A 26,465-nucleotide genomic window follows, 5' to 3' on the forward strand; every position below is an offset into this window, starting at 1 on the left:
CCTGCGTCCGCCACCAACCCAGGCGGCCAGGCCAGCCTCCCCATCTCCAGCCTTCACAGTCCCCACCCACCCCCGCCAGTAGACCACCAACCCCAGTCCCCGGCGGTGGCCATTGCCGATTGCCCGCATCCGCATCCACGAACACCGCGAGCGGGAGCCAGCCGGTAGCAGGGCCCAGGATCGGAAATGACGCTGGTGTGCGTGCCGCTGGTAGCGCGGACGGTGGAGGAGATGGTGGCCGACGCGGCGGCCGCCGCGGCCGCGGGCAGCGACCTCGTCGAGATCCGACTCGATTTCATCCAGGGGTTCCGCCCGCGCGAGCACCTTCCGCAACTGCTCCGCGGCTGCCCACTCCCGGTCCTCGTCACCTACCGGTTCGTTCGCCCGCCCACTCCCCCCTCCGGCCATGGCTTCCGCGCTTGGGTTCGATTCATTCCATAGATTCCACCGCCACTTCAGGATATCCGGAGCGCGTGCGCGGTTACTCGTGCGGGGATCCATCTGGGCGTGCCCGTGCCCGCGAGGTTCTAGCTTTCGACTCGGCACGGCACGCCGCTTCGTTTGTATCGTTGCACGTCACCGTCGAGTCATTATTACTCATTAGCCAATCGCATTACGTCTGTCACCGCTTAAGATTAGCTTGCTTGCGACGCTGTTTTGACGGATCGAAGGGAACGGGTGGGATGAAATATAAATACAAGAGCTGCCCCTTTGTGACAGTGGGTATTTTGAATATAAGCCCCTGAAGTCCTTAAATTTTCTGGTATGTGTATCCTTGAGGATGTTGCGCATAATTGGACCCCCTTAACTGCCAATTTGCACATTTGGCCTTGTTTCGGCACTTGCTTCCTTTCTCGCCAAACAGGAGCTTAAATATCATCACTCAGAAAGAGGGTTGCTGTTCTGGAGTACACACGATTACGAAGAAGTTGGGTGTCACATTGTCTACTTGTTGATTCTTGTTTTGCGCACAATTGAGCTGTTGAATTCACAGTCTACTGACCAAACGATATAAAAATATTGTTATGTAAAGCTTCAAAATCCCTGCTATGCTTCTGTTTCTCACCATTAACACAAGTTGCCAAGCATTCTACATGAATCATTGTTCCACATGATACTGTTTAAGATTTGACATTACTACTACTCACAGGTCCTCATTGTATTGACGGAAAATGTCATGCTCAAAGATTGTGTTGGCACATGGCTGTATATTACATGACCATGGGTTGAAAAGCTAAAGCCATCATAAAACAGATGAAGAAAGTTGCGTACATTGACGTGTGACCTAGGAATAACTTTACCAATACTTCAAAAATCTGAATTGCTTTGTATCGATGCAAGACAGATGCTAATCTCCACTCATTGCTCATAGTGACATAAGGAATGGTAAACTTCAACCCTGAGGTGTCAGCACACACAGCCAAGCCTCCAACAGCTTTAGTTGATGTGAAGAGGAGTGTCATACTGTCAATTATCTACTGCAACATTATTGCCCATCATGTCCAGAGCCCTTTGCCTTATTATGTTGCTTGTATCGTTCCAGTTTTTTTGCATTCCTAAATTTAAACAATTGTTGTAAATGCTAAGCAGATGGTTACATGTGGCAAATAATATTCTTGCAAGAAGAAAACCTCAGCCAAGCTGGCCGAGGAAACCCCTGAACCCTGTGTGTTAGCAACCACTGCAACTACCCCCTGGTAGGAGGGCCCAAACCAACCACAGATGCCACAGGCTGGCACCTTGCCACTATTTTTTGGGTTGCCAGCGATTTTTTTTTTGCCACCAGGACTTGAACCCTGGTTGGTGTCTTCCTCAACTGGGAAGCTTCCCACTACATTACAGGAGTGTTGGCAGTTGATTCCATTCAGTTTGCTTGTTTTTTTTTAAAAAAAAGTTAAAATGCAAACATGGGAAATTTATGGTTTGTTAATCAATTTACATTAAACTGTGAGCACCATACTTATTGAAGGAATCAATCAAAATAATGACATAGCTAACTGTCCTTGAAATTTAATTAATTATTTCTAGAGGTAGATATTGTTGTTGAGGCAAGGAAAAACCTTCCTACATTCATAATCATTGCTGGGCATGCACAGCACTGTTAACATACAATCAGTCATAATGGTGAGGTAGCTCGTGTATGTTTCTAGGATTAGATAAATGAATCTGGTTATATAGTCACCATAGTGTAAGGAAAGAAATGGTCCTAGCAGAAAAATTTCTGTGAATTCTATGCTTCCTTCATTTTCTTATCTTAATCTTTTGAATTTTATGCTCAAAATACTTGTTGAGCAGCTATTGAAGAACATCTCTTTGTTGAAGCCTGATAAAACTATCATTTCTTTACAGTCGCTAGTTATATTATGTATAATTTCTTTATAGCAGAAAACACCATTTTACCTTGCGTAAATGATGTACTCCTCTGTTCACAGACCTACCTGGGAAGGAGGCCAATATGAAGGTGATGAAACTACAAGATTCGACACACTACGTTTAGCAATGGAACTAGGTGTAGACTATGTTGATATTGAATTGAAGGTTCGTTTGATTCTACAATCAAATCTGTTATGCCTTTTGAACTGCCTGGACAAAAGAGAAACTTGAAACTATGCAAGCAGGTACAAAATTACATGTATAACATCCCATGACTGTTCTTGGCATTTGTGGAATAGTAATTATGTACTACCAGAGATGACAAATTCGGTGTTCCCAATAGGAGTGTCAAATATGCACTTGTCATACACTATGAATACATTTCCCTAGCAGACAAACTATTTCATTTACTTTAAATCCATTTTCAATTGTTTTGATATGCTTTAGCTATGCCTTTTAGTCATTTTGTTTTGGTCAGAATAAGAAATATTAAAAGGTAAGATAATATGTAGCAAGAGAAACTGAAAAAAGGGAAATCGGTGTGAACGGTGCTCATGTTAACATATTACCCAGTACACAGAAGTTACTGCTGATGTTAACACCTTACCTTCAATGATTATGGATAATGGGCAGCTTTTGGTCTCGGGGATGACAAGTTAGTGTTAGAGTCAGAGTTTTGGAGTTTCCAAACCACGAAGGTGTTGCTGGACAATGGCTTGCCTGTGGATAGTAGGCAGGGTTGGGGTAGGCTGCAAACGAGCATGACTAGTGAATTCAGTTTGGTAATGTTCAAGACTATAGGAGCGATTTGCATTAAACATTCACTCTCCGATACCTCGATTTGTGAATGTTCTGCCTGATGTTTTTCATTGCTTGTATATCAGTAGATAATATAGCTACTATTGTGACAAACTTATTTGTTTGCAGGTCGCTGACAAATTCATGAGCTTTATTTCTGGCAATAAGCCAGAGAAATGTAAACTTATTGTTTCTTCACATAATTATGAATATACTCCATCTTGTGAGGAGCTTGCAAATCTTGTGGCAAGAATACAAGCAGTTGGAGCTGACATAGTGAAAGTTGCAACAGCTGCTAAGGATATTGTCGATGTATCACGAATGTTCCAAGTGATGGTTCACTGCCAAGTAAGTGTTTTCCCGACTGAAATGCATTCCAGTTTTTCCTCCCATTAGTTTGTGTAGTGTTGTGCATCTCTGTATCTATTGTGTGCATTCTGTAAGTGAATGTATTGCTAGTAAGTTAAGAATTACAGCAGGATATTACAGATTTATTGGCTATAGAGCCAAGGGGTCAAAGTGTGAACACTAAGCTATAGCCAAGGGGTCATAGTGTGAACACTAGACCTGGCCTATTAACTCAGACTAATCCTGCACAAGACTCAAGGCTAGTGTATCACATAGGCCCAACTAGGCTAGCTACAAATACTGTCTAACATGCCCCCGCAGTCTGATCGTCAGCCAACATGCCCCCGCAGTCTGATCGTCAGCCAACTGCACACGTTCAGACTGGACCTGAACTTATGAACAAAGAAGAAGGCAGCCCTTTGGTGAATATATCCGCGTCTTGACGAAGTCGGTACATGAAGAACTCGAAGAACACCAACTGCAACCCGCTCCCGGACGAAGTGAAGATTAATCTCAATGTGTTTCGTGAGATAATGCTGAACAGGGTTGGAAGTCATGTAGATAGTGCTGATATTGTCACAATAATAACCAGCGTTGCGCGACTAAGAGGGGCGCGAAACTTCTGAAGAAGCTGGCACAACCAAGTAGCCTCGGCAACTCCATTTGCCACTGCGCGATATTCAGCCTCCGCTCTGGACCTCGAGACAGTCGTCTGACGCTTGGAAGACCGAGATATGAGGTTGTCCCCCAGATATACAGCATAGCCCGAGGTGGACTTGCGTGTATCTGGACAACTAGCCCAATCAGCATCAGTGTAGACAACAAGATCCGTAGAGGCGGAAGGTTGCAGCAAGAGACCCAGATCAAGAGTGACTTGGAGATAGCGCATGATGCGCTTCAGAGCCAGCAAATGAGGTTCCCGTGGATCATGCATGTGAAGGCAGACCAGCTGGACATCATAGGCAATATCTGGCCGAGTGAATGTCGGATACTGTAAGGCACCAGCAAGACTGCGATAATCCGAGGCATTAGCCACTAGCGCACCTTCATCAGCAGCAACCTTCGGATTTGTGTCGACGGGAGTAGAACACGACTTGCACTCTATCATCTTAGCACGCTGGAATATCTAGCATGAACTGCCGCTGGGAGAGAAGAAGGCCTTGGCCACACCGCTGAACTTGCATACCTAGAAAGTGATGTAGTTCACCGAGGTCCTTCATGGAAAATTCCTGTTGGAGGGCCAAATAATCCGCCAAAGAAAAACAGGTGATGAAGCTGTGAGGACAATATCATCAACATATAGGAGCAGATAAGCTGTGTCCGTGCCGCGCTGATAGGCAGAGTGATGTGTCTGACTTGGCTTCAACAAATCCGAGAGTAGGTGTGTAGCAAATCGACTGTACCAAGCACGTGGAGCCTGCTTCAACCCATATAGAGATTTGTTGAGACGACAAACAAACTCTGGGTGGGCAGAATCCTCGAAACAAGATGGCTGCATACAATAGACTGTCTACTGTAAGGTGTCGTGAAGAAAAACATTCTTCACATCAAGCTGGTGAATAGGCCACTGATGAGAGAGAGCCAGAGAGAGCACTGTCCGCATGGTTGCCGGCTTCACAACAAAGCTGAAAGTCTCACCGAAGTCCACTCCAGGCCGCTGAGTGAAGCAGGCCGTTGGGCGAAGCCACGAAGAACCCAACGCGCCTTGTACCGCTTGAGAGACCCGTCGGCGGTGAACTTGTGCTTGAAGACCCACTTGCCCGTGACCATGTTAGCCTATGAAGGACGTGGAATGAGCTCCCAGGTGTGGTTCTTCATGAGAGCAGCATGTTCTTCCTCCATAGCGGCATGCCAATTGGGGTCGGCAAGTGCGCTATGGAAGGTCTTCGGGATCGGAGACAACGGAGCGACGTGGTACGTCGACGGAACGCGGAAGCTAGACTCCCGCGTGGTCATCGTGTGCTGGTTGGCCATAGGAGGGACAACAACACCCTTTGGCAGAGGTGCGGGGGTAGCACTGGCTGAGGGCGCCGAAGTGCCACGTCCGGGGTCGATGCCGCAGCCGGGCGGGGTTGGCGCGTGTAGACCTTTGTGATGGCGTGCTCCGGGGGTGCCCAGGTAGCGGGGGCTGGCTGCTGGGGCAGCGGTGTGAAGCCCGACGGGGAACCGCTCTGTTGTGTTGTCGGAGAGGTGCAAGGGAGGCCGGCAAGGGGCTGTGCGCGCCACCAGTCGAGGAAGCCGATGCCGCACGTGGAAGTGCGGGGAGAGTGCCCGCCCTTGAGGCCACACGTGGATGTGCGGGCAAGGGGGTGACGTCCAGCACATGCGAGGGCGACGTCCAGCACATGCGAGGGCGCGTCCGAGGGTGAGGGGCCAGCTGGGAGCGCATCATGCGCTGCTGGACCAGCTGGATCAGCATCAGGCGCAGCCGCACGTGGCTGTGCGGAGGAGGAACCTGCAGGTGGAAACTTTGGCACAACACCGATAGGTGCTGGCACAAAGTCAGTAGCATCTAGAAACTCAAAATCCGCCGCTGAGGGAGGCTGACTCGTCAAAGACGACATGGCGAGAGATGATCAATCTGTTGGAGGAGAGATCAAAGCAGCGGTGTCCTTTATGATGAGCGGAATAACCTAGGAAAACACACAGGGCAGACTGAGGGGAAAGTTTATGGGTGGTGGTGGCGGATAGGTTAGGATAACACTTGCAACCGAAGATGCGCAGATGGTGATAGGAGGGTGCCTTGCCGAAAAGGGCGAGGTGCAGTGTTGATTACTGCAACGTCTTGGTAGGCAAAATGTTCATTAGGTAGGTGGCTGTCTGCAACGCCTCGACCCAGAAGGATGGCGGAAGGGATGCCTGGAACAGAAGGGAACGAACAACATTGTTGATGGAACGAATGATGTGCTCAGCCTTACCGTTCTGGGGAGAAGTCCTATGACAACCAATCTATTAGGCTTTTATTCGCTATAACTGGAATCTACAAACTTATTTTCCTGATACAGAACATTGTTCATGGCACCTGTTTCTATTATGCACGTGGACAGCTAGCTCTAGGACTAGGTTTTATCAACTACTACTCTGGTATATGGTCACATGCAGTCATGCACCAGAGTAGTCAGAATAGTGAAGCAGTTTGTTTACTATCCACATAAACAGAAGCACAGACATGCTCTGCTAAGATGCTTTTCTTTCATGATTCCTACTTTAAGGTGGTAAACTACATTCAATACGGTCTTAATCATTCCCATCGTTTTGCTAAATTCAGTATTTTGTGTGCTTGGGCCCTGTCTGGACTCTGGAATGCCTAAGTTGGTCCTGCTCATAGATGTTGGTGTGTATTGTAGACCTTGAACTCCATCTCTTTTGTTACTTTAAATGTCCTGCCCAACTTGGATACGAAATAAATCAGAATTGTATGCCTTGGTGCAAAGGAAACCAAATATGCATTGTACGCAATTTGTATTCGCCTTGTACTGCCCTGCTTTGTTCTGAAAATGTCAGAATTATAGTAGCTATGAATTAATACTCAATTGTTGTACTCCATAATCTGTTTTGGGGTGTCCAATTGTTGATGCCAATGTTGCTCGGATTGAGTTGAAATGCCTCTGCTATTGTTTTCTGCAGCTAAGTACTGGCCAATGCAAGTCCATTAGTTGGACAGCTTCTGCATGATAGGTCTTAATCGTATTCTAAAAATGTGTACAAGGTGTTGATTTTGAATTATTTCTTGTATGCACCAAGTCAAAGTTCAGGTCTGAGTCCTCAGCCATGATTCTTGCAATTCTAATTTTAAAATGAACCTTGTTCTCAAACATTGTTTGATAGGTCTTGTATGTGTCTTTCTTATTAGACTTTTTTATTTTCAATTTTTTTGTTTTCCTGGACTTGTTTGGTAACAGTTTAGCAGTTGGTTTAAGTTGGGCTCTTCTGCTAGCTTATTCATTTGTATTGTACATAGGAAGACTGCACGTGATTCTAAAGGTAGTATGCATATTTCACATTCATCTGACTTTTGCTTCTATTATTAGAATTATTCTTTGTCATGGCATATTGGATCAACTTCCATTTGACTGACCAATAGATAATGGCAGGTGCCTATGATTGGACTCGTAATGAGTGAAAGAGGTTTAATGTCACGGGTGTTAGCACCAAAGTTTGGTGGATATCTTACATTTGGCATACTAAATTCTGCAAAAACATCAGCGCCTGGACAACCAACAGTTGAAGAATTACTGGATGTTTACAATATAAGGTGCATAGGACCTGATACAAAGGTTCTTGGTCTTATAGCCAACCCAGTAAAGCAGAGCAAGAGCCCAATTCTGCACAATAAATGTCTTCAATATGTTGGATATAATGCTGTTTATCTTCCACTTCTTGGAGATAATCTTGCTAGTTTTCTTGAGACATATTCATCTCCAGACTTTTCAGGATTTAGGTACTAATCTGGTACTGCAAAACTGTCAGATTTGTATTAAATTTTTTACGATCGGTAGATCACTTCAAGTGGAAACAATAATTTGGATGGACTAGATTTAAGTGGATCTGAGGCCCACCTGGATGATCATTTCATTAGCAGTAGCTCATAGATCACAAACGCATATTTGAAGGATCCATTACCTGATGTGAAAATGTCTCTTTAAACTGGAATCATAATATTCCAATCTCATCAGTTTGCATGATTGCAGCAAGCTATATGTTTCTTCTGTAAACTGTTGCTATCCTTTTCCCTTTCTATTTCAAGTTCAGATTTTTCTGACACACATAATACACTTGTATGATTTAGCAAAATAGCTCAGAATATTATTAAGGAGTGAACCAAAATAGACATTACTTTAAGGCTTAATTAACATGACTGGTCCATGGAGGAGCAAAAACTGTCTGTTCTGTTATCAATCTGCTACGAGTCATTTTCATCTTGTTTATTGATCTATTTTTGAAAGCAAAATTTCCTTAGTTCACTCTATATGATTTTATTTTGCAGTTGCTCTCTTCCTTTCAAAGTGGATGCTGTACAGTGCTGCAATGAACATGATCCAGTTGCTAAGGTAACTGAATGTAGTACAATCTTGAAATTCTTATTCGTACAATTCTTGATTTGTTTGAATGCTATTTTTGTGCGTTAAATATGCAGTCAATAGGAGCAATTAACACTATAGTTAGAAGACCTGATGGCAAATTAGTGGGGTACAATACAGACTACATTGGAGCAATATCTGCTATTGAGGATGGCATTGGAGGTTGCAACAATTACCTGCTCTTTTATCACAGTTGCGTGCCATGGAAAAAATATCAGACGCTTTATGTTTTCACAGGTCCAGGGTCCAAGGATGCTGTCATCTCACCGTTGGCTGGTAGGCTTATTGTTGTTGTAGGTGCTGGAGGTGCTGGTAAGGCAATTGCTTATGGGGCAAAGGAGAAGGGTGCAAGGGTAGTTGTAGCAAATCGTACGTATGGTAAGATCTCTATTTCTATAATACATGGTGTTTATATTATTTAGCTTCTACACATTTGCTATCCTGTAATCCATCCTCAATCTAGACCAGCATGGGCACAATTTATATTGATGAAACATAACTACATGCATTATGCCCCTAAACTTACAAAAAAGATGCATATGTTTTGGGAAGATATAATTTTCCATTTCATTTTGCTCATGCATCATGAGGTTGTGAATTGTCATTTGTAATAAATGAATATCATTGCGAGGGTCTAGATTTTTTTTTCTATTTTTATGCCAAGATCTTGTTTTCTCTCATGTCCTCAAACATTTGGTTTTGTCCTCATCTACATAGTAATATTGTTTTGTCATAAATTGTTTCTTAGCATTTAGGTAGCCAGAAACAGCAGAATCTGTGCAAAACGATTGGGTGCAGCAGCACCTGCAGACAAAAACAATAGATTTGTTTCTTGTTTTTACACCGTGATTGTTATGGCAAGTGGAGCAGTACTGGCCCAGCAATGCTAATGGGCAATGACATCAGTCATGTGCCAACAACAGCACATGCATGTGAGAAGATATCGCACAACATCAGCTGACAGCATTTATCATTAGATCTTTGTTATTTATCAGGTTGTTAGTGTTAGTCTGTTAGATGTATATACATTGTGTAATTACTCACTAGTGTAGGGTGCTATCTGCACTTTGTACATCTTTGTAAGAGAGAGAATAGGAGAGAATAATGGCTTGTATTCCTCCAAACCCTAGAAGGGTGGGATATATAGTTCCTATACATGGGCCTCTAGACGGGTCTCTATGCATAGGCTCAATATACACCAACACCCTCTGCAGTCTGAACTACCGGCGCAGCGGTGTTCAAGACTGGACAACAAGAAAGCTAACACCCCCCACGCAGTCTGAGCTACCGACGCAGCGGTGTTCAAGGCTGGACAAGAAGAAAGTACAAAGGGCAAATACCCCCCGCAGCCACAACTAGCCACCTGCTATGTTGAGGCTGGAGCGAAACTCCGAGAAGGTCGAGGAGGGTAGTCCCTTGGTGAAGATGTCAGCAAACTGGGAGGTGGTCGGGACATGGAGTACCCGAACATCGCCGATTGCGACCCTGTCGCGCACGAAGTGCAAGTCAATCTCCACGTGCTTCATCCGCTGATGCTGGACGGGGTTGGTGGAGAGATACACGGCGCTGACGTTGTCGCAGTAGACGAGCGTGCTCTTGGCGAGCGGGCTGTGGAGCTCCGCCAAGAGCTGTCGTAGCCAGTACGCCTCCGCCACACCGTTAGCGACAGCACGGTACTCCGCCTCGGCACTGGAGCGGGAGACAACCGGCTGCCGCTTGGACGACCAGGAGACCAGGTTGCCGCCGAGGAAGACGGCGTAGCCGGAAGTGGATCAACGAGTGTCCGGACAGCCAGCCCAGTCAGCGTTGGTGTAGACAACCAGCTTAGCAGAGGACGAGCAGTGAAGAACCAGGCCGAGGTCCACAGTGCCACGGACGTAGCGGAGGAGACACTTCAGCACCACCACCACGACGTCCACCCCGCCGACTACGCCCGCGGCCTCCGGTCTTGTGTCCGCGGAAAGCGGCGGCGGCGAACGGCGCATCCGCGGGGGTCATACCGAACCCAGGCCATGCGGGCGCAGGCAGAGGCGTCGCGGGCGCGGCCACGGGCGACATGGGCGCGGCCACGGGCGTCGCGGGCGCGGGCATAGGTGCCGCGCGGCCATGGGCGCCGTGGGCGTGGGCATCCCGGGCGCAGGGGCATGGGTCGCAGGTGGTGCGCCAGAGCCGGCTGCGGCGGCCGCGGCCTCGGGAGGGCTCCACGTGCTCGGCGCAGGAGGATGGGCGATAGCAGCAGGGACGACGCCAGCAATGGCAGCATGGGCCGCGGGGGCTGCAGCGCCTGCGCCGGCAGGGGCGCGCCAGGCCGGGGCGGCGGCGGGCCACGCGTGCGCAGGAGCCGGGCCCGTGCCCACTGCCGCGCACCCCACGTCCGCGGCCACGGCCAGCTGGGCTAGGACGGGCGCATTGGGCGCGCCAGGGGCCGCGGCGGTGGCGGCGGCGGCGGCCCCCTGGGACCACGCCTAAGCAGTAGCAGAGGAGGGCGCGGCTCCCGCGCCTAGGACAGAGCCAGCAACCGGCGTTAGAGGAGTAGCGGGCGGCGCTAGGGCGGGGAGCAGAGCAGCGGCCGGCGCCAGGGGAGGAGCCGCGGCGGCTGCGCCCACGGCGACAGCGCCAGCGGCGCCCGGCAGGACCGGCTGCAGGGGGCCGTCGGGGGCAGGGCCCGCGCCTGGTACAGGGGCGACGCCCGCGCCCGCGCTCGGCCTGTGGACGGCGGCAAGGGCAGCGGCAAGGGCGGCAGCGGCGGCATCCCCTGCGGCGGCGGATCCCGTGGCGCCCGCGCCATGCCCAGGGAGGGCGGCGGAGGCAGAGGAATCGGGCAGGGCAACCAGGGCGGCAGCGGCAAGCCTGGTCCAGGCGGCGGCGGCGCCCACAGCAGGGGAGGAGCCCGCGCCCAGAGCACGGGAGCTCGTGCCCAGAGCAGAGGGAAAGGAAGAGAGGGGAGGGAAGGAGGAGAGGGAAGGGAGGGGCGGCGCCAGCGGCCGGCCGGCCATGGAGGCGGCGGCGGCGGCCATGCTAGGCTGATACCATGTAAGAGAGAGAATAAGAGAGAATAATGGCTTGTATTCCTCCAAACCCTAGAAGGGTGGGATATATAGTTCCTATACATGGGCCTCTAGACGGGCATCTATACATGGGCTCAATATACACCAACAATCTTCATATCTATCCTTTGGGCATGGTGATGGATCTGGGTTGCTCATTTCTAATACGGTATTAGAACCTAGGGTTTCCCACCCCGCTGTCGCCGGTGAGCTGTCAATAGGTCCCCGTGAGCCATCATCGCTAGCTAGTGAAGCTAGCGCCACCACCTCTTTCTCCCTTCCCCGCCCTTCTTTTGTGTGCGCTCTTGCCCTCGTGTGTCACGCAGCCCATGTCTTGCCCTGCCATGCTGCTCCGCATGCTGGCCCTGTGTGTGCCTCCATGACTTGCAGCCGCTCGCTTGTGTTCGAGCCCCTGTCGTCCGCTATGGCCTCATAGCACTCTTCTCCTCTCCAAAAAAAAGGAAAGAAAGAGAGACATAGCCCTGCTGCTGTCATAGCTTCTCTTGGCCTGCCGGATTCTATAGTTGTCCCTTGGTTTCCAGTTGTGTTCAATCGCACCAATTGGGGGCAATTTTGCTTTTCACATGGAGGCCCACATGGGCGGGCAACAACTATGGTGTTACCTCATAGGTTAGCGGACTTGTTCGCAACTTCCTCTCTTCCCACTCCACCCACCTAAACGCTAGATGCAACCAACACAGTCAAGAAGCCTTTCCTAAAAGCTAGATGCAACCAACACAGTCAAGAAGCCTTTCCTAAAGGTGTTTGAGGCTAAGATGGAGACATATCGGTTAGATCTTGACATACAAGTGACCTGGCTGCGTGAGGAGGCTTGTTCCAAGGCCATCTTGCTTGGAAGCATGGAGGTTGACATCTCCATGTCTCTAGTGGCTTCTCCATTTCACTTGATGGGGGCTCACCTCCGCCGCAATTACAAGATACGTAACGCGGCGTTGTACCTCACGGTGGTCGAGAAGGCCCAGTCGCTCCGCCAGCATGACTATAGATGGAGGAGTTCCACCGCCAGCTGTTCGCCGTCTGGCATCATCTGGAAATCATCGGTGCAGAGTTCTATGTTGGTGGCACTTGTAAGTGCTGCGATCAACACTGGAGCCAGCGGGAGACTCTACACCTACATGAGTTCATCTCCCGCCTCTGTCCCGAGTTTGCGGTTGTCTGGACCCAGCTCCTGACTCGTCGGCCTTGCCCGTCCCTAGATGAGGCAATGCCGGAGCTGCGTGCTGAGTCGTCTCTTCTTCGGGCAAGAGACATGAATAGGATTGCGTAGTCCTCTGATTTGGCAGCATGAGCTCTCCTGCTCATCGCCCCTCATTAGCAACTGCTACCGTTGTCCTCAATGGCGGGGGCTATTCCTGCCTTTGACATCCAGTGTGGCTACTGTGGCAAGGCTTGCCACACTAACGCTGTTTGTCGCAAGAAGCAGCGCGACAAGAAGGTTCGCTGTGGTGAGTCCATTGGCTTCGGTGTTGCTTGCTCAATTTTTGCTTCAGAGCAGAAAGCCCTCACACTGTTCTGTCATCTCAATGCTGTTACTTCCCTACCTCTATCATCACTGCTCAGGCTTTTGGTACTCCACCAGCACCTCTGTTGGTATCTCTTATGCTCAATACAAATGGGTATTCTGCAAGCGCACAGAATCAGCACTTCACCTTGGTGTATTCCAGGGTACCCTAAATATCCTTAGGGAAGCACTATGATTAAAGAGTATCGAGAATTGAATGACAACCTTTACTAGTTATATCAACCGACTAACTTACTGACTAATTTAGTGGGGGTAAGCCAGATAAATAGATAGGATAAATGGTCAAGCAACGACCTTCTGACACAGGAGACTATGCCTTAGAGAGGTAAGTCGTTTGGAGAACGAGCGAGATAAGACACCTGAAACGCTTCTAAACTATCGAGCTAGCCTCGTTAGACCAGACTTAGCTTCTAAATTGATATCGGGAACCTAGAGCTTACTTCTTTTTTTTTTTTTTGAACTGTACAGCGGGCGAGACTCCACTGTGGTAATATATTAATAAAAATAAGTAAAAAAAAACTGTACAAAGCATGGGGATGGCATGATCCCCATATAAAAAAAGAAACTTCAGATGCTACACATGGAACCTACTTTACATAATTGACCCAATTCAGGAAGTCCTCTCTACTGTTATCTTTTAGTCTGAGATTGTAACTTGGCCTCCTCAACGAAGTGGAAGGTCCATGAGTTGATGGATGGCCTGATGCCCTCAAATATCAAAGCATTCCTCTGTTTCCATATATTCCAGCAAGCTATAATAAAACCAAAGCATTCCTCTGTTTCCACATGACCACTATCCGGACTCTTCTTGTTGTTGCTTTTGTTCAACAATGGTCCATCTTCCAGATCGATGTTAAGAATACCTTAATGGAGAATTGAGTGAGGGGGTCTACATGCATCCACCTCTTTGGTACTCTGTCCCTGATGGCATGTTTTGCTTGTTGCATTGTTCTCTTTACGACCTCAAGTAGGCTTGTTGGGACTTCTCTGTTGTCAGTTGTCACTAATGCTGGCTTTAATCCTAGTGATCATGACCCCACCTTCTTTGTTCACACTTCCCGTCGTGGTCGCATGCTTCTTCTCTATATGGCTCGGAAGATAATAGATTGATTATGGAGAGGCAAAGCTCGTGTACATATATAGGCAAGGAAGTCCTATGGTTTAGTTTATAGAAGTAATACCAATCAGGAGTTCCTTGCCTAACCCAAATCCATCTACTATCCCCAAGGAGGCCAGCGCAGCTACATCCCACGGCCAGAGGCCGGCCCAAATACACAACCTGTACACACACGGCACTGCACTAAGAAATCTCAGCCAAGCCGGCCGAGAAAAACCCTTGTAGAGCCGCACCGTAAGGTTAGCAACCACTGCAACTACCTCCCGGGTAGGAGAGCCCAAACCAACCACAGGTGCCATAGGCCGGCGTCTTGCCACTATTTTTCAGGTTGCCAGAGAGGGGTTTTTTGTGTTGCCACCTGGATTTGAACCCTGGTTGGTGTCTTTCTCAACTGGGAAGCTTACCACTACACTATGTATAACTTAAGAGGTGGGCTTGGTATGGTCTTCTCTCTTCTCATCATAAAATTGCTAGGCACACACCTTCAGGCTACACAGAAGCATATTCCAGCAAGTTTTTAAATGCAGAAAAAAATCTAGGTCGATATATAACTCACCAGCCATACTTAGGATTATATGTACAGACAAGGTACATTGGTCACTGCTACTGCCTACTGCTACTGTGAAGAATCAGACCCAGTCTACAAGCGAAATGGTTTCAGAGTTATTCTGTTTCACCAGAGAATTGTTTGCAGTGACAAACTAAATCCGAAATGTTTCTTGGAGAATCTAGAACCCTGCCAAATGGGGGCCCTAAGCCTCTAAGTCCAATCCCAATGAAGATTTCATATCGGTGTGGTGTTTCCATGAGTGCCACATGTGGAAGAGAGCATTTGATTGATGATTGAAATAGTCCTTATGTTGCATTGTTTCATTTTTTGTTGTTTCATAGGCAATATAAATATAAGCAAGAGCATATTTGAATTAGAAATGGTGCCGAGGTAGTTTCATCTGGATGAAACCCTTTCTCTTTCTCTCTTCATTAGTCCTTTGCCTTACAAAAAAATTAACGACATGGCACCCTATCTCATGAAAATGAAACCCCAGACGGCCATCAGTATTACCCTATGTTAAAGATGAAATTTGTAAATTTACTTCAGATTCAGCTTTCAGATTATGCATATTACTATTAGATTCTCTTAGTTGGTTGTTTGAATTTCTGTTGCATATATTGTTAATTTATTTTCTCGAACATGCAGGAGAGCTGCGACTGCGATCATTACATTAAGAAAAAAGGGTTTAGAACCCATACAGCCACCACACACTCTGACCATACAGTAAGCTTACAAACTTGCCTTTTAATACATACAAAACCCGATCTCAACCAGAGTCCCAGCTGTTGTTTGGCACTGACACAAGGAGATGAGATATACCTCGAGCCCCAGCTGAACTCCAGAAAGTGCAACTACTCTCTAACAAGTAACATCACTCCCAGGTTAGGAAGAATTCCATCAAACATGCAGTGAATATGGTGATTCCAAATTGACCATGCGCCTAAAATGCTGATAGATTGAGGCCTTTTCAGACCCTGACCATCCACTACTATGCTTGTGGCCCCAAACATGTGCTCATTAAATAATGAATTTGACTGCCTTGCTCTGGTGGCATAGTTATATGACTTATACAGGCATCCCGTTGTCAACGCTGCACTAAGAAAATCATTTTATTCTATTGAGATTATTTTGCTTGTGCAATGCTTTCTGCATTGGCAACCTGCACTGCTGCTGTTTTAAGTTGATTGTATTTTTTCCCTTTCAGTTGTTGATTCATGCTGGATTTACATGCATGTTTAGACAAATGATGGTATATTTTAGATCCTTAAGTAATGTGATTTATTTTCGTGTTTCCAGAAAAGGCAGTAAGTCTTGCCAATGCAATTGGCGGTCAGGCCCTGAGGTTAGCAGACCTGGAAACTTTCAGGCCTGAAGATGGGATGATCCTTGCCAATGCAACATCATTGGGGATGCAGCCAAATATTGATGGGACTCCTATTCCAAAGGTGCCCCCCCAAACTTCCTTTTTCTCTCTCTCTCTCTCCCTCTCCCTCTACCTCACAAACACTCGCACACAATTGGAGTGCATTTTTTTTTCTATCTCTTGATCATAGAAATCTGTTGTTTCTCTTGTCCTTGTTTGTCTTGAAAGAATAAATAAAAATAGCCATCCATTTTAGTGTCAAAATTTCTGTTTGGAGTGAGTTGGAACTCTAAATACATGAATAACAATGATGTTCGTGTTTCATCAAGAGTACATGAGTAGCTTATGATAGTACAGGTCATAATTTTTGGGCACCATTTGTGGAACCTTCTATTTAGTCATATTATTGCTATCTGTATTTAATTGTAGCATCTTCTACAAAAAGTTGTCTGAAAGCTGTTAGGTCTAGGGGATCCAGGCTAAGCCTCTAGAGATGCACCGGACTTCAGTGCCTCTAGCACCTGTCAGTATTTTGAAAAAGAGAGAGATGTCCATTTATAACTTATCCATGTACTGCCTACTTTAGATTCTCTAGACAACAAACTTCTGCAGCCCTATATCCTTCAAAGCAGTATTACACTTAAAGGGAGAAGCAAAATTGATTTGATTTTAGTGATAACCACATGAGCCTTACACAGTTAAAAACTAACTACGTGTCTTGTTCTTGCAACAAATAAAGGAATGCCTTGTCCTCATGTTTATCCTTGCCTTTCAATATGGGTACTGCCTGGAGTCACAAGTAATTGGACATGGACATGGTGTCGCCATCTTCAAAACTGTACTTCAACTAGTATTTTTTGTCATGATATATTAATAAAACATTGCATAAATATGCCTTTTTTTTAAAAAAAACTACTTTCTCGAGACAAATATATTCAGTAACATCTTCAAACGTCCAAACCAACACATAACCCTAGAAGGGTGGGTATATATAACACCTACACATGGGCCTTTAGATGGGCCTCTATACATATGGGCTCAATATACTCCAACACCCCCCCGCAGTCTGAACTACCGGCGCAGCGGTGTTCAAGACTGGACAACAAGAAAGCTAACACCCCCCGCAGTCTGAACAGCCGACGCAGCGGTGTTCAAGACTGGAGCACACAAGGGCTAATACCCCCCCGCAGCCACAACTAGCCACCGGCTACGTTGAGGCTGGTTCGAAACTCCGAGAAGGTCGACGAGGGTAGCCCCTTGGTGAAGATGTCAGCAAACTGGGAGGTAGTCGGGACATGGAGGACCCGAACATCGCCGATGGCGACTCTGTCGCGCACGAAGTGTAGGTCGATCTCCACGTGCTTCGTCCGCTGATGCTGGACGGGGTTGGTGGAGAGATACACGGCGCTGACGTTGTCGCAGTAGACGAGCGTGCTCTTGGCGAGCGGGCTGTGGAGCTCCGCCAAGAGCTGTCGTAGCCAGGACGCCTCTGCCACTCCGTTAGCGACAGCCCGGTACTCCGCCTCGGCACTGGAGCGGGAGACAACCGGCTGCCGTTTGGACGACCAGGAGACCAGGTTCCCGCCCAGGAAGACGGCGTAGCCGGAGGTGGAGCGACGAGTGTCCGGGCAGCCAGCCCAGTCAGCGTCGGTGTAGACCACCAGCTCAGCAGAGGACGAGCGGTGAAGTACCAGGCCGAGGTCCACAGTGCCACGGACGTACCGGAGGAGACGCTTCAGCGCAGCAAGGTGTGACTCCCGGGGATCATGCATATGGAGACAGACCTGCTGAACAGCGTAGGTGAGATCCGGCCTGGTGAAGGTGAGGTACTGCAAAGCGCCGGCCAGACTCCGGTAGGCAGTAGGATCATCCACCGGAGCACCCAAATCAGCAGACAGCTTCGCCTGAGTGTCGACAGGAGTGGAGCAGGGCTTGCAATCAGTCATCCCAGCCCGCTCCAGAATATCGAGGGCGTACTGCCGCTGGTGAAGGAGAAGACCAGACGGGCGAGGCTCAACAGTGACGCCCAAGAAGTGGTGGAGCTGACCGAGATCCTTCATAGCAAACTCCCGCTGCAGAGAGGAGATGACACTCTGAAGCAACTGCTGACTGGAAGCTGTGAGCAAAATGTCGTCGACATATAGCAGCAGATAGGCAGTCTCATCCCCACGGCGGTAGATGAAGAGAGACGTGTCAGACTTGGCCTCGGTGAATCCCAGTGTCATCAAGAACGTGGCGAACCGAGAGTACCAAGCCCGAGGAGCCTGCTTCAGTCCATAGAGAGACTTGTTGAGCCGGCAGACCATATCCGGACGACTCGAGTCCACAAATCCCGCTGGCTGAGAGCAGTAGACAGTCTCTGACAAGGTGTCGTGAAGAAACGCATTCTTCACGTCCAGCTGGTGCACAGGCCAAGTGCGCGAGAGCGCAAGCGAGAGGACCGTGCGCAACGTAGCGGGCTTCACGACCGGGCTGAAGGTCTCATCATAGTCCACACCAGGCCGCTGAGTGAACCCCCGAAGAACCCAGCGAGCCTTGTAGCGCTCCAGTGTGCCGTCAGCCCGACGCTTATGCGTCCAGATCCACTTGCCAGTCACCACATTGAAAGCATCTAGGCTCCTAATTCGAGTTTTGGTAATTAATGACAACGGTTTGTGGATTAACGAATTCATTTGAGATAATGAGTATAGGTTGATCCACAAGTGAAAGAGATTTGGTTGAGAACGTATGGAGTTTTGGAGGTGATAAGCAAAGCTCGGACTCAAGGCAAAGGTATAAACTAGGGCTTTTGCGTTTTACCGGTCACAAGGCGTTTAGTGGATGAAAAGTGATCGGATTTGTTGGATAGATAGCCGTACTATCAAGAGGGGTTGTGTACTCATGCTTGACGGGTCTTTAGTGCCATTTTGCTCAAAATGTCTAGTTGCATACATGAGGGCTAACGGCGTTTTGAAAAGATTTGAAATAGACTAAGTTCGAGAGCTGACTGAGTAACGGCGGACAGTCCGCGCCTGAGGGGCGGACAGTCCGCGCCCGTTCCAGAGAGCTTGCAGAGGCTCTGGTGGGCTGGCGGACAGTCCGGCCCAGATGGGCGGACAGTCCGCGACCGTTCCAGAGAGCTTGCATAGGCTCTGGTGGGCTGGCGGACAGTCCGGCCCAGGTGGGCGGATGGTCCGCCACTGTATTTCATATTTGTACCAGAAAGGGTGTCTCTCTGGTTTGGGCTGAAAAGTTAAACTGCGGACAGTCCGCTCCTGAGGCGCGGACGGTCCGCAGGCTAATCTCAAAGTTGTTCCAGAGACGTTAGTCTCTGGTGGGTTGGAACTCTTAACTGCGGACGGTCCGCCACTAGGGCGCGGACGGTCCGCCAGGGGTTAACGGCTAGTTCTGACACACATTAAATGCACTCTGACTCACTGGTTTATAACGGCGGACAGTCCGGTTTTTGAACCGCGGATGGTCCGCGACTTCACAGAAAAGAGTGTAACGGCTAGTTTTTGGAGGGATGTCTATATACCCAATGCCCGGGCATTGGGTGGGTCTCTTGGCCATTTGGATAGCATTCTTGACACATTAGAGCTAAGGCATCCCTCTCTCACACACACTTGCTTAGAGATTGCATTTTTGAGAGTGTGAGAGCTTCCTAGTGTATTGCATCAAGAGTTTGAGCTTTGTGGCATTAGGGATACTTCAAGCAAGCGTCATCAACTTGTTACTCTTGGGAGTTGCCGCTCCCTAGACGGCTTGGAGAAGTGGATTTCGTGGAGCTCCTCCAAGGAGATTGTTGAGGAGCCCCGATTTCGGTTGTGAGAGGTTTTGTGCTCACCTCACCGGAGTGGTGAAGAGCAACTCTAGTGGAATCGAGGTGTGGAGCGGTTCCTTGATTCAAGCCGGCTCAAGATCAAGAGGTTCTTGATAGAGGAGCGGTTGATTCTTGGAATCCACCTCAACATGGATTAGGGGTGACCGGCAAGTCATCGACACCACGGGATAATTTCTTGTGTCAAGCTTGGTTACTTCTGTTGCTCTCTTTAATACTTGTTCTTACTTTGAGCAATTTACTTTACTAGAGCTTGATTTGTGACTTGTCACCCTAGGTTGCAAACCCATCTAGAGATAGTAATAGCATGACATAGGGCTTTCCTTTGTTACTAATTAAATTTCTCTAGTGTTATTGCTTTTAGATTTTAAACCGCCTATTCACCCCCCCTCTAGTCGGTGTTCTTGATCCTACACACATTGCAACCAGACGGACGCGGCACGAGGTCCCACGTCTGGTTGGCAAGAAGAGCCGCGTACTCCTCTTCCATCGCGCGACGCCAGTGAGGATCCGCTAAGGCATCGCGGACAGAGTTGGGTACCGGAGAGACCCGCGGCTCTCCCTTGGTGGCGGAGAGAGTCGCGGCCTGGGACGCCATCCGTCGAGTCACCATGGGATGGATATGCCGAGGATCCCGATGGAGGACCGGCGGGTGGTACACCTCCGGCTCGGCTCGAGAGGGAGCCGGAGCTGGCGGCGGCGGCGACGGCTCCGGTGTCGGCGTCGCAGAAGCCTCCGTAGCAGGAGGCGGCGTCGGTGCCGAGCGACGCTGGTACACCTGCACCGGCTCAGCGTACCGCTGTGGCGCCGGGTTCGGCGCCGAGCGACGCCGGTACACCTGCACCGGCTGAGCGTACCGCTCAGGTGCATTGGAAGGCACCGGGCCGCGTGTGGCGCAGCGGGAGACACCGGGTCCGTGCGCGGCACGACCGGAGGTCCGGGGGCCGCGCGTGGCGCGACCGCGGGCACCGGGGCCGTGCTCGGCGCAGCAGGGATCACCGGAAGTGGTGCCGGTGCGCCGGGAAAACCTGCAGGAAAAGGACAGACAGGTAACGGTGGCTGAACCACCGGGTCAGTCGGAAACAGAGACGCGAGCTCAGGATCAAAAGGTGTGGAGGAGGTGGAGTAGGGGAAATCCGACTCGTCGAAGACGACGTGTCGGGAGATCAGAACGCGGCGAGAGGTGAGGTCAAAGCATCGGTACCCCTTGTGGTCAGGGGAGTACCCAAGAAACACACAACGAGTCGAGCGGGGCGCCAGCTTGTGAGAAGCGGTGGCGGAGGTGTTAGGGTAACACGCACACCCGAAGACCCGAAGGTGGTCGTAGCGAGGAGGGGTACCGAAAAGAGCGTGGTGTGGAGTGGGAGCAGGAGAAGCAGTGGACGGAAGGCGGTTGAGCAGGTAATTGGCGGTGTGGAGGCTCTCAGCCCAGAAGCGTGGGGGGAGAGAAGCCTGGATCAGAAGGGTGCGCACGACGTCGTTCGTCGTGCGAATCATCCGCTCAGCCTTGCCGTTCTGAGGAGAGGTATACGGACAAGACAAGCGCAGCTGAACACCCCGAGACAGGAAGAAAGACCGGGAGGTGGAGTTATCGAACTCCCGCCCGTTGTCACACTGGACGGCCTTAACGGTGAGGCCGAACTGAGTGGACACCCAGGCAAAGAAGTGGAGGAGGGTGGGGAAGGTCTCAGACTTAGCGCGCAAAGGGAAAGTCCAAGAGTAATGAGAAAAATCATCAACAATGACCAGATAATATTTATAGCCAGACATGCTGAGTACAGGAGATGTCCACAGGTCACAGTGAATGAGATCAAAAGCATGCGCAGCATGCGAAGAAGAAAAAGAAAACGGAAGTCTAACATGACGACCTAACTGGCACGCATGACAGAGGTGCTCAGCAGGAGCCCTAGTACATGGAACATCGGTACTACGGCGGAGCTGAGCCAAAACGTCGCGGCCGGGGTGACCAAGCCGGCGGTGCCAGGTGGTGGAAGAAGGCGTCACGGCAAAAGCAGAAGACGAAGAAGCCGAAGGCGAGCCAGCGGAAGCAGGAAGCCGAAGAGTGTAAAGGGCCCCGGGCTGTCACATCGGAGAAGTGGACGCCGGGAAGCCGAATCCTTCACAGTAAGAGCAGAAGAGTCAAATTCGATAGAACAAGAGTTGTCAGCAGTAAACTGGCGAATAGAAAGAAGGTTGTGAACCATTTGAGGAGCAACAAGAACATGAGGAAGACGAGGAGCAGAACCCACGGCGGTGACAGGAAGGCAAGACCCATCACCAACCATGATAGAAGGACAAGAGGGGTGTGGGGGTCGGACAGAAGAGAGGATACCAGCATCGGGAGTGGTGTGGAACGAGGCGCCCGAGTCGGCGATCCACTCGGTGCTGGTCGGCGGCGTCAGTCCCATGGTGCTGAAGGACTGCGCCAGAGCGGCCTGGTCCCACCCCCCAGGCCAGGTCGGCTGCTGGCTGGGCTGAGCGGGCGGGGTCCAGGAAGGCGCGAAGAGTGGAGCAGCATCAGTGAACATGGCCGCCGGCTGGAGTTGAGGACGAGGCCCCCCTCCCGGACCCTGGAACGGCCACATCGAGATGCGCCCTGACCATGGGTTGCTGAAGGATGGCCAGGGCGTACCTCCAGCAGTAGGGGCGGGAGCGGGAGCCGGAGCCGGTGTCGGCGCGCCGCCCCGACGGCCCCCACCGGTACTGGTGTTCCCAGAAGCAGGGCCACCAGTGCCACCACCACCACCCCGTCGTCGGCGACGTCCATGGCCCCCCCCTCCTCCGGTCTGCCCGGCGGGTGTAGCACCAAGGAGGGAGGTGGCAGGAGCAGTGGAGGAGGCCGGTGGAGTAGCAACGAGCGCGGCGGGGGTGGGCGAGGACGATCCGGGCGCGAGACCCCTGGTGATCTCGAGGGCGAGGTCGTCCCGGACCTGCAGGAAGGTGGGGAAGGGCCTCTGGCGGGCGATCCAGCCCTTCAGGTGGTCATAGGTGCTGCTCAGTCCCCGTAGGACATTGAGCACCAAGACCCGATCGGACACTGGATCCCCGAGGTCGTGAAGAGCATCGGCCATGCTCTTCATCCGCCGGCAGTACTCACCGACGGAGAGGTCCCCCTGCACGAAGGTGCGAAAGGTGGCGTCAAGCTGGAGGGCGCGATACTCGGCGTTGCCGAGGAACTGCCCTTCGAGCGCCACCAAGGCCTGCCGCGCGGTGCCGCCGTGGGTCCTGACGAGGTCCTGAAGATCTAGGGAGATGGTCTCGAAGATCCAGGACAGAGCGACGCTGTCGAGGCGCAGCCACGTCACATCTCGTGTCTCGATCGGCGAGTCGACGAGGACGTGGTCGTCGAGGGCGTAGCGGCGAAGGGTGAGGAGGACCTGGTCCCTCCAGCGGCCGTAGGAAGAGGACGTGGGGTCGAGGAGGACGGAGACCAGGGCCCTGATGTTCTGGACGCCGGCGGCCTGGAGGTGGAGCTGGGCGACCATGGGGTCGGTCGGGTCGTACCGGGCTCCAGATCCAGCGAGCGGGGCCTGGTGGGAAGACGAGGCGCCGTGCTCGGGGTCGACGGGCTGGCCGGAGGAGACGCGGAGGAAGCGCTTCGCCTCGGCGACCCGGAGAGCGAGGGCGTCGGCCGTGGCACGCTCGCGCTCCCAGGCGAGGGCTGCCATGCGGACCCGCTCCTGGGCTGCCGAAGCCTCCGACTTGGCGGCGAGGAGGGCCGCGGCGAGAGCGGCGTCGGCCTGCTGCTCTCGGAGAGCGGCGGCGGCGAGCGGCGCATCCGCGGGTGCCATCCCGAGGCCGGACCACGCGGGATCGGCGGCATTGGCGGGCTGCTTGCCGGCAGCGACCGCGGTGCGGTAGGCGGCGACGGCGGCAGCAGCGGCGGCTGGATCGGGTGTCGTAGCCTGCAGCAGAGCGTGCTGGGCAGCGGGTTCGGCTCCCGCGCCCGTGGCTGCGCCACCCCCTCCAGCAGCAGGCGCCTGCTGCAGGGCAGTGCTGGCAGCAGCCGGCAGGGGGCCCTGCACTGGCAGCAGGCCATGTCCGGGCGGCTGCAGTGGCCCCTGCGGTCCGCCAGCAGCCTCTCTAGCGGCGCCATCAGCGACGGCGGCGGCCAGATCGAGCTGGGGCAGCGCCACCAGGGCGGCCGCAGCAGATCCGGGCCCCGTGGCGGCCGGGACGGGCGCTCCCGCGGCGGATCCGCGCACTGCGGTGGCCGGGATAGGGGCTCCCGCGGCGGATCCGCGCCCTGCAGCACCCACGACGGCGGCGTAGGGCGGCGGAGCGGCCCAGGCGCCGGCGGGCTGCGGAGCAGGGGAGGGGGAGGTCCACGCGCCGGCGGGCTGCGGAGCAGGGGAGGGGGAGGTCCTCGCGCCGGCGGGCTGCAGAGCAGGGGAGGAGGAGAGGTAGGGGAAGGAAGAGAGGGAGGGGAGGGAGGCGACGCCGGCCGCCTGCCAGCCATGGTGGCGGCGGCGGCGGGGCTGTGAGGAGGGAGGAGAGGAGATTAACCTAGGCTAATGATACCATAATGGAGAGAATAGTGGCCTATATTCCTCCAACCCTAGAAGGGTGGGTATATATAACACGTACACATGGGCCTTTAGATGGGCCTCTATACACATGGGCTCAATATACTCCAACAAAAGTAATTTATACCTTATGATTGAAATGGTTGTCTACACAGAACTCAAAAAGTCCACTCATTTGTTACTAGAGAGTAATCAAGAAGTATCTTTGGTTCCCTGACCTCAACTTGCCCACCCTAAGTTTCCTTTTTGTTTTTGAGAGTCAAATTGCCTCCTCCATTAGCAAGGCTAGGCTAGCCAACTAAAGAAACATAATGTTGCAAACCTAAACTGCTGTCTCTTATCATATGGTCAATAACTCAGAGATTATTTGAATTCAGCTGAAGGAATTTTTTCCGAGCACATATGTGAAGAAAAATTGCTAATGTATCAATAGAGCAGGTGCCGCAACTGATCAGAACAACATGTTGTTTATTTGAAGGTCTGAGTTTGTGTTACATGCAGCTATAATTCTATTGGTCTTGCGAAAATTAAAGACGTCCATTTTTCCCCCTCTCGTACTCCAACTTTCACATAAACCTTGGTACACCTATGTGATGCCAAAGTATGTCTGATCAGTCCTTCTAAATTTGCAGAAAGCATTGAGTTTCTACGATGTGGTATTTGATGCTGTATATGCCCCAAAGGTTACTCGGCTTCTACGTGAAGCAGAAGAATGTGGAGTTAAAGTTGTTAGTGGTGTGGAAATGTTTATTAGACAAGCCATGGGTCAATTTGAACATTTCACTGGTGGTATAGAAGGTGTCATGTTCTTCTAAGCTATTGTCCTTAATCCTTTATATGCCAAATTTTACTATCTCTGACTACCTTTTATCTCTGCAGCTCCTGAAAGCCTAATGCGCGAAATAGCAGCGAAATACACCTAGAAGGTTCCTTTAAGTATTATCATTTCATTTCAATCTTGCAATCATTGAAGTTTAAATACTTAACATGTAAGATACAGATACCAATGTGTGATTCCAGAAACAGGGCCTATTTAATTGCATTCTGTTAGTACATTGTTCTCCATGAAGAAAAAGTTACATTCAATATCACAAGTAGTCAAGTATACCATGCATAGATTGAACATGACACACGGTCTATTTAATTGCATTCTGTTAGTACATTGTTCTCCTCGAAGAAAAAGTTACATTCCGTATCACAAGTAGTCATGTATACCATGCATACATTGAACATGACACCCGCTCAACTAAAACAGAGTTACAATGTACCAATACCACTTAGTCTCTCCCCCTCCCTCCCCCCTCCCTTGCGTTCAATGTGCTACAAATTTGTGTGTTGTGACTTTCCACTTCAATAGGAACCTTGTAAATTTCTGTACGCATATCTAGTTTGCCTTGGTAAAATGACATGAGCAAGATTAATGGTAGCTTCCGAAAAATACTTCCATAATATCATGTTCTTGTGTTTTAAATTCAGTACTTGATTCTATAAAACTAAACAAGTCGACTAATGTTGGACGTGACAATTCTTTACATTTTTCAGGTTAATGGCAAAAAACGGCTGTGATAAATATTTGCCCAAAGATTTTTTCAGGGCTCAGTGATAAAATGTTTTGAGATAACTGCCCGGTTTTGCACTCATGGAAGACTTTGCTGTTGTATTGTTAAATTTCAGAGACTTGTCTGCACATGGAAGATTACATTGACATGATATATAGTGTTCATTCTTGTTTGCAGAGGAATTGCGAGAATAAAGCGTCATTTTAGAACCTACATTATGATGACCAAGGAATAAAATATGCATCAAGCAATGGTTCAGTTGGTTCCATGCTGATCATGTAAGAGCTACAACTGGTGACTTGCTTGCTCAGTTTGGCATCGCTAGTGGTTATATTGA

At 50.3% G+C, this 26,465-nt stretch overlaps 1 protein-coding gene and 1 long non-coding RNA gene across 4 annotated transcripts; both read left to right on the forward strand.

Moving 5' to 3' along the window:
* On the forward strand, positions 1–26,465 carry LOC120672505 (bifunctional 3-dehydroquinate dehydratase/shikimate dehydrogenase, chloroplastic-like). Of its 3 annotated transcripts, none has more exons than XM_039952931.1 (11): positions 1–374; positions 2,433–2,538; positions 3,301–3,519; positions 7,614–7,960; positions 8,507–8,570; positions 8,657–8,762; positions 8,838–8,978; positions 16,157–16,305; positions 25,202–25,367; positions 25,449–25,495; positions 26,112–26,459. In XM_039952931.1, the coding sequence occupies exons 1-10, from the start codon at positions 187–189 to the stop codon at positions 25,490–25,492; spliced, it is 1,530 nt and encodes a 509-aa protein (XP_039808865.1). In that variant the 5' UTR covers positions 1–186; the 3' UTR covers positions 25,493–25,495; positions 26,112–26,459. The 3 variants fall into 3 exon arrangements, 2 of the variants coding, with proteins under 2 accessions (XP_039808865.1, XP_039808866.1); XR_005674159.1 differs by having other exon boundaries at positions 54–374; positions 25,449–25,558; positions 26,112–26,465; XM_039952932.1 differs by lacking the exons at positions 25,202–25,367; positions 25,449–25,495; positions 26,112–26,459 and adding an exon at positions 24,947–25,147 and having other exon boundaries at positions 16–374.
* Positions 389–1,973, forward strand: LOC120672506. Its single transcript, XR_005674160.1, has 2 exons — positions 389–1,263; positions 1,373–1,973. It is a non-coding gene; the product is annotated as an uncharacterized LOC120672506 (long non-coding RNA).

This window comes from Panicum virgatum, chromosome 5N (assembly GCF_016808335.1).
Source record: "Panicum virgatum strain AP13 chromosome 5N, P.virgatum_v5, whole genome shotgun sequence".
Taxonomy (NCBI): Eukaryota; Viridiplantae; Streptophyta; class Magnoliopsida; order Poales; family Poaceae; genus Panicum; species Panicum virgatum.

Excerpts from the sequence above, each read along its gene's own strand:
- LOC120672505 (XM_039952931.1), top strand. The coding sequence starts at position 187 with ATGACGCTGGTGTGCGTGCCGCTGGTAGCGCGGACGGTGGAGGAGATG. Across the intron at positions 2,539-3,300 it reads ATGTTGATATTGAATTGAAG|GTCGCTGACAAATTCATGAG; the intron begins GTTCGTTTGATT and ends ATTTGTTTGCAG. Across the intron at positions 7,961-8,506 it reads CCAGACTTTTCAGGATTTAG|TTGCTCTCTTCCTTTCAAAG; the intron begins GTACTAATCTGG and ends TTTATTTTGCAG.